This window comes from Girardinichthys multiradiatus, chromosome 19, assembly GCF_021462225.1.
Source record: "Girardinichthys multiradiatus isolate DD_20200921_A chromosome 19, DD_fGirMul_XY1, whole genome shotgun sequence".
Classification (NCBI taxonomy): domain Eukaryota; kingdom Metazoa; phylum Chordata; class Actinopteri; order Cyprinodontiformes; family Goodeidae; genus Girardinichthys; species Girardinichthys multiradiatus.
This window is the reverse complement of record NC_061811.1, coordinates 32,425,173-32,432,550: the sequence shown is the minus strand read 5'-3', so window position 1 is coordinate 32,432,550 and position 7,378 is coordinate 32,425,173. Positions and strand designations below refer to the sequence as shown.

At 39.2% G+C, this 7,378-nt stretch overlaps 1 protein-coding gene across 2 annotated transcripts; it reads right to left on the bottom strand.

The window, feature by feature from the left end:
* Positions 1-341: 341 nt before the first annotated feature.
* marc1 (mitochondrial amidoxime reducing component 1) lies at positions 342-7,142 on the bottom strand. 2 transcript variants are annotated; one of them, XM_047346220.1, is made up of 7 exons: positions 6,831-7,142; positions 5,782-5,952; positions 3,464-3,626; positions 3,219-3,359; positions 2,925-2,986; positions 2,697-2,768; positions 342-744 (listed from the first exon to the last, which is right to left on the bottom strand). In XM_047346220.1, exons 1-7 carry the CDS (start codon positions 7,079-7,081, stop codon positions 618-620), a joined length of 987 nt encoding a protein of 328 aa, XP_047202176.1. In that variant the 5' UTR covers positions 7,082-7,142; the 3' UTR covers positions 342-617. The 2 variants fall into 2 exon arrangements, with proteins under 2 accessions (XP_047202176.1, XP_047202175.1); XM_047346219.1 differs by having other exon boundaries at positions 3,219-3,362; positions 6,831-7,139.
* Positions 7,143-7,378: the final 236 nt, after the last annotated feature.

Sequence of the window (7,378 nt, the reverse complement as noted above, 5' to 3'; positions counted from 1 at the left end):
ACCAGAAGAACCAATTCCAAATTAAAATCACAGAAAAAGGGAATTTCACTCAATTTGGATGGTTTCTTCCTCTGATCATGCTCCTTACCTATCAAGTTTTCTTTGCAAAGTTATGCTGACAGACAAAACGAACATCTGGTTTGACCTTTACACTGGCTTGTCAGGCAGGCGAGTACCTAACAAAATTAATATAATTTGAGATTATCTTCTTTTAACAACAGAGCAATTCCCAATCAGGACTACTTTGACCTTTGGTATTATGGTACTGTGCAAGCCTTCAAAGCAATTCAGTAGTAACATGTACCATAAAAGGTTACCAACAAGTAGAAGCAATGCACAAGTGTTAGGAATGCTTTTTATTCATGTTTCAATAGTGACTGAGATATAAATGCAACTCGGCTGATGAACACTAAATTGACTACAGCAAAAAGACATAATTACAGCTTCTTCATGATCTTATCAACGATTAACACTGAAAATAGTATCTTTGTTCTATACAATTTTATTTAAATTCTACATTCTTTCAGCACTTTATGTACTAAACGCTGTGATTTGCCATGTGTGCCAATATCAAACACTTCTCCTGCTCTCTGAATCCTGTCATAATGTTTCTAAATTTAACGGGTGATCTTGTAGACCTCGTCGCCAACGTGCAGGATGCCCGTCTTCTTGACAGTGTGCAGCTGTCCGAACAACGGAGCCATTTTGTAGAGGTGTTTCTCTGATGGTTTGCACAGTCGATAGCTGTGGAAAGAATTTCTCATCAGGCTACACCGAACTGTAAAACAATATACTGAACATTCCAGTGATTCCATGTTTGCTGCCAGACATTAGAAAAACAAACGAGGCTGAAATAGAAGTAGGCACACTTACCTGGTAGCTGATCCGGTGCAATGATTAAACCGACAGCCTCAGCACACGTTCATACAAAGTTGTTTGGTTGAGAAATCAAACTACAAGCTAAAGAACGGTCTCATGCAAAAGTGAAAAGGTTTTATAATTAGCTAATATAGTGTTTGCATGAAAGAGATGGGATTTCTCATAAAGATGAAAACCTACTGTGTAGGGGGCTCTGGTCTGTCAACAGTACCTGGCAAACGTATTGATACTCCTTGAGATTTAAACTGGTATTTTGTGCGATAGACCAACACAAAGTAGTTAATATTAATGAAACTGAAATAAAAAAAAAAACTAAAAACTGCTTTTATTGTATTTAGCCACTCTGATACCCCCAAAAATATAATCAAACAATTAACTACAGGAGTCACCTAGAGTAAGTAAAAGTCCACCTATGTGTAATTTAAATGCAAAAAACTATTTCAGCTGTTCTGTGAAGGCCTCAGAGGCATTTCTTTAGCAGGTACAACGAAGCTGGTCACAGTCTTTGGGAAGATGGGTGGAGCTAAATGCAAGGCAATCCTGAAAGAAAAGCTGCCAGAGGGTGCAAAAGACTTGGAACAGAGGCAGGGGTTCCAGCAGGACATCGACCCTGTATACCCAGCCAGATCAACAATGGAATGGTTTAGCTAAAAGCATATTCATGTGTTAGTATGGCCCAGTCACAGTCCAGACAAAAATCGGAATAATCTGTGGGCAAGACTTGAAAACTGATTGTCACAGACGCTTTACATGCAACCTGAATGAGCTTAAGCTATTTTTAAGGTAAGGAAAATGGGTAAAGAAAAAGAGTCTCTAGATGTGCAAACCTACTAGAGAAAAGATTTGCTTCTTGCAGGGATCACAGAAGTGAATTTTCTTAAAACTATATTCTGATTCAGTTTATCAAATTGTGACATTTATGTCTCCGCTGTAAGTTGTCCATTTTTAAATAAAGTGAAGTAAAAAAAACAGTGAACAATTATTTTTATTAGGGTAAAGTGGAATAAATACACCAGAGATTTAAGGAAATGCAAAACCTTTTAAAACCATTAAGAATTTCCTTCTACTTGTTGCTCTGTCTCATAAAATCTCAATAGAAACCACTAAAGTTTGTGGTTGTAATGTGACAATATGATAAAAAGTTGAACACTTTTGCAAAGCACTGTCGTTGTTCTGGAATGAGACTTTTTTTCCTTTCCTCTCAAACTAAATTCTCCTGACTTTTGTCTCTTGCAGGTAGATTACAGATAATCACTTCAAAGAAACAAAACTAAACAATGTACACACACTATGACATTACAATGCGTCTGACTTGGGAAAATTATTTTAATGTCAGCAGAAAGAAGCAACTATGAAGAAGGATCTGGTGCCATCTTGATGCCCAATAAAATTGTATTACTGTTTGCTTTGTTTGTTCCTGGCATCTATATCAGTGTGTAGCTATTAACGGCCTGTTATCACAAAACACAATGATTTAACGCCTGCAAGAGCTATCTGAATGTCAGCTGGCACGGTGTACGGGAGAGGAGCTGTGATTAAAGCAGAAGATCAATCACATGGTGATAAAAAAGGAGCACAGTAGTGATCTTAAGGGCAGTTTTTAATAAAACTGTTATAACATTTTTTTAAATGTAATGGATATTATGGTAAGAATTATTACTAAAATTTGAGTTCATATTATTCTCTCTAACATAAGAAGAGTGGGATTATACCCTACACTGCCACCAATAACAGCCTGTCAAAGGTTTAATCTTTATTCCACAATCTAATTAGAAAACACATAATTAATTTTCCCTACAGTCATGTTTTTTTTTTACCTTTTCAGTGTTTCCAGCGGCTCTTTTCTGCTCATCATACCCGTCTCGGGGTCAACTGTGGTCATAATGCACCTGGCAACGATAAAAACATCACAGGTGAGTTTGCCTCCATTCTCAGAAAACTGCTGCGTCTTTGTCCCGGGAAGCTCATTTGTGTCCAGCAGCTGCTCTGGATTCGCTGCTGTTGGTAAATGAGGTGGTTCTGTGTGAGGCATCCGACCGTGTTACCTTCCACATGACATTACACGCTGCAGCCTCACGCTGCCAATCTGGATCTCTTCCCAAGAATCCTGAAAAAGCAAAGCAGTTGGAGATATATTTAGTCCATGCTGTTCGCGTTGAAAAGGCCGAGCTATTAGTCAGAAACAAACAGTCGAGTGATCATTTATTTAGCCAGCAGGGAAAAATAATAAAAACTTGTAGGGCAGAGACATTAAATCTGTTTTTTAAGGGTGTTTTGTGGTTTTAGCAGTGATTTTTCCTCCTTGTTTATGTGATTAAAAATAAGGCTCACAAACACACCTCATCAAAAGGTTCACAGTCGCCTATCACAATGCTCGGACGGAAGCGCTCTGTGGTGACCTCCTGATCCAATTTGCTGCTGAGATCCTTAACAGATGCCTCAGACAGCAGCATCACTGGTCCATAATCTGGGTACGCCACCTGCTGGATAAAGGTAAACACCACATGGTAATCATTTTTATTAGCAGTGAGATGAGTAGACTTCCTATCTGGGAATTAACACAGCTGCAGCAGATGATTGCTACCTCAAACTTAGGGAAAAGAGGCTCACTCTCAGCTGGCCTCCTTGGCTTCATGTCAGGCTCAAAATGCACCAAGCGAAAGGTTTTCTCGTCCCCAAAGTAACTGGTGAGCCAATGAGATGCTTTGTCACCGCAGTCTCTGCCCTGAATGTCCTTGCTAAACACTCTGTGAAGCAAGAAAAGCTTTTAATATCAATAAGTCAGCGATAAGAATAAGGATACAAATAAATACAGTTATGAAAGGGACCAAAGCGTTACACCTGCTTTAATGCAAACTGGGTTTTACAAATTAAGACAGGAAAAGAATGGATTAAAATATTCTTCTGGTATTAAGAGGAAAGGATATGATATTATCACTAATTAATGCAATAGCAGGTATTTGTACACAGTGATCATCAGAAGGTTTCAGCATGAAGTAATTTGGGGCTTTTAAAGATGCCAATCAACCATTTTTTCCCAAGGGGAATAATAATGCAACAATTAACTTCAATGATTCAACAGTTAGGTGGCTAAGTTTGAATTTATTATGAATTTTCTCTAAACCACACAGGGGTAACGACTAAATGTATGACAAAAAATGTCAATTATTTGTTCATCCACCAATGCAAATAAGCAAGAAATGTTGGGGGAAGATGAAATACACTCAGACCTATTTTTAGTCATGTGGAAAGGTGGGACCCGTTGTAAAGGTAGCAAATGAGACAATTTTCTTGAGCAGCACCATTTTCTATTTGAATGGATTGTTCAGGTAAAACTAATCTGGCGGCAATATTGCACATGCCTGTTTTTTATCTAATCATTTTGGTTTTCAAAAATGATAAACGCTAATCTCATATTTCAGAATGTTGCCACTGCTTTCAAAATGATGGATTGATTTAATGACGTTGGATGTGTGCATCTCCTAAAACATGCACATCCTTTTGAGGATTTGACAACTAAAAAGGAAATTCAAGTTGTTTCAAATAACAAAAGTAAATTTGTGTTTCTGTGTACGGCCTAATATGACCTTAAGTAATTCCATCCTCAGATGCAGTTTTCAGCTAGTTGTGAAAAAGTTAGTTTCATTAACCCTCCCGCAGTCCTGGCTAACCACTAGTACAGAGTGAGGCAGATGTCAAGGTAGGGGCCAGAAAGAACTGCATGCGAGGTTGCTCTGACCCCCGCAGGACCAAACATCTAGGGCAGTGGTCGGAAATGTAATGTGTAGGGGTCCCTGCAGGCCGGCGTGTGGGAAAACCACAAAAGAGACAGGGAAACTCGAGTAGCGCACAAGGGGTCTGTGCGACCCCTCCAGGAAAGGCCCTAAAAAAAACAACATCACATTTTAGCCAAAAGACAACTATAAGTGTAACCCATACCTTTTTAAAAGGGTTGACGTTGGGACCACTCTATAAGTATAATGATAGCCTGCTTTATTCATCTCAAACCCAGTTTAGATGTGTGCTTGGAATCACTGACCTGTTGGAACGCCCAACTGTGTCCAATTGTCACCCATATGTTGATTTATGTTGAAGTTAAATAATTTGTAGGTAGTCCTTCTACCTTACTCCACCCACTTTGTGTGATGCACCACTACTACTTGCAGCAAAACAGACCCTCAGCATGTTGCTGCCACCACTTTGCTTGAAAATATGGTCATTTTTCTTAGGTTTGAGACCTTCAGCTTGATTTATTCACAAACTGTTCTTGTCATAGTATCCAAACAGCTCAATCTTTTGTCTCCTCTAATAAAAGGTTTTTTAGAGGGCGAGGTGACAGTTTATAATTAGCAGACATTGCTTAAAAGGGCAGTTCTGACACAGGAAATTAAACTATTTAAATGAGTTTTACCATTTCTGATAAGAAGAGTGGTCATATATTTACCGGCAACTATGCTAGGACTTGCAACTTGCTTGGAAACATTTATGCAAATATTAGTGTATCTATGTATTTCAGCACACATGCAAGAATTAGAGAAAACACATATAAGATTTAAATTTGTGCACTTAAATGTTGTTTTTGAAATTAACCGTAGCTGGCTGTTGTCATCATCATTTCACCCTGAAAACAGTAACCGTTTAAATACAACATCAACAGCCAAATATTACTACGACATTATGCCAGTGATGTGTATATGTAAACTTCTGACCACCATTGTACATATCTTTATAACAAATGCAAACAGTTTGATGTTAAGATTTATTTTAGTTGCTTAAAAATAATTGTACAAAATGAAATTACTTTTTCCAAATATAATCCAGCAACATGAAACATCTGAGAAAAACAAACTCCAGGATTTGAGTTTTTCATAAATTGCATTTAAAACGACAGTAATATGAAACCTGCAGTTGAGGATGGGGTTATCAGGCTGTTTAACTGGGAACTTCAGCTCCTCCATGTCTGGTCCATTCAAATAAGCATGACCCCCCCTGCAGGACAAAGACACCAGGACCAGACGGGGCTCCTGTCTGCCCGTCACCATGTTGCCTTCCTCTGTCACCACCAGCCAGTGTCTGCAAATACAAACACACACATAGGTGGACTTTACAAAGCTGCAACATTCAGCATACCTGGGTCGACTCCGAACTCAGGCCATAAAACCCTGCAGTCTTACAGACTAGTTATAGCAACAGGAATTTGTTAACACGTGCAATTTTCTTGTTCTCAAGCTGGAAAATGATCTGGGGCGCAAACGCCTGCCACACTTTTCAGATTTTAATTTCTAGAACATTTAGAAAAAGCATGTATCCTTTTTAATTTACTTCACAGTTATGCGCCATTTTGTCTTGGATTATCACTTTACATCCCAATAAAACACACTGTGGTTGTAATGTGACAAAATGAAGCTGTAATCCATGCTGCCACATTATATGTACAGGAGAAAAGCACCAATTAATAACCCAAAGTTTATGACAGCTTCAACACAATCCTCTCAATACGAACTATTTCCTAGACCTGCGAATTTTCTCAAAATGTTAATTTCAAAATGACATTAAAGGTTACACTACATTTGTATGGCTTTGAGTCTTCCAAAAAAACTGAGATTATTTTTAAAATATGCAGATTAAGGGAAGTATACCCTCTAACCTGTAGGAGTTCTCCCACGTGTCTCTCATGTACTTTAGTGTATGTTACACCTCCTCTCAGGCCCAACTGATCTGCAGAGTGTAAATAGCACAGTAGATCTTCCCTGCTCCAGGTCTGCCATATGTTTACTTTTGAATATCAAAAGGTACTTTCCAGCACTGCTCTCTAATAAAGGCTTCTATTGCATGTTGTTTGAGTATTTCACCACCAAGCGGATCACTTTGTCCTGAGAGTATGAGTAAAACCTTGACAGCTGATCTGGACGTCACTGACAGATAAAACATGCTTGGTGTGCGACACTCACCGATCCTCCAGCTCTCCAGACTTCAGCCCCATTTTCTGGCATTCTGCAAAACTCACAGGCACCGCTTTGCCCGATTTGAGAGGGTGAATGACGATCTGCGACACTACGCCCACACGAACGGCTTTTTCTGGCTTTCGCATGTATTTATATCCGAGTCCAAATCCCAGAAGTGCAGCTCCGGCTGCGCCGAAAAGAAGAGCCGCTTTCTTATTCTGGGCCAACGCGTTAGCAGCCAGCTCTTTCAAATCCATTTTGGAACCTCGCAGACTTTGTTGGACGTTGAACTTTTTATTAAAGAGACAGCAGCGTCTCCGTGTGACGTTCGATGACACTCACGGAGCGTGGTTAATGTGGCTTCCTCTCGCTGTTTGAGTCTGATAAAGGAACAATTAAAGCATTTTGACTTTCTCACTCACATTTCTGGCTTTTTAGCAACAAACACTCAGTTTCCCCGGTTAGTTTAAACTAAGCATTAACGGGATAGCTCAAGATCTGAAAATGAGGCTCTCGTAAAAGGTTAAAGGTCAATAGCTGTATGGATGTCCACC

Excerpts from the sequence above, each read along its gene's own strand:
- marc1 (XM_047346219.1), bottom strand. The coding sequence starts at position 7,081 with ATGGATTTGAAAGAGCTGGCTGCTAACGCGTTGGCCCAGAATAAGAAA. Across the intron at positions 2,769-2,924 it reads CGTGTAATGTCATGTGGAAG|GTGCATTATGACCACAGTTG; the intron begins GTAACACGGTCG and ends TATCGTTGCCAG. Across the intron at positions 745-2,696 it reads CCGCTGGAAACACTGAAAAG|CTATCGACTGTGCAAACCAT; the intron begins GTAAAAAAAAAA and ends TTCTTTCCACAG.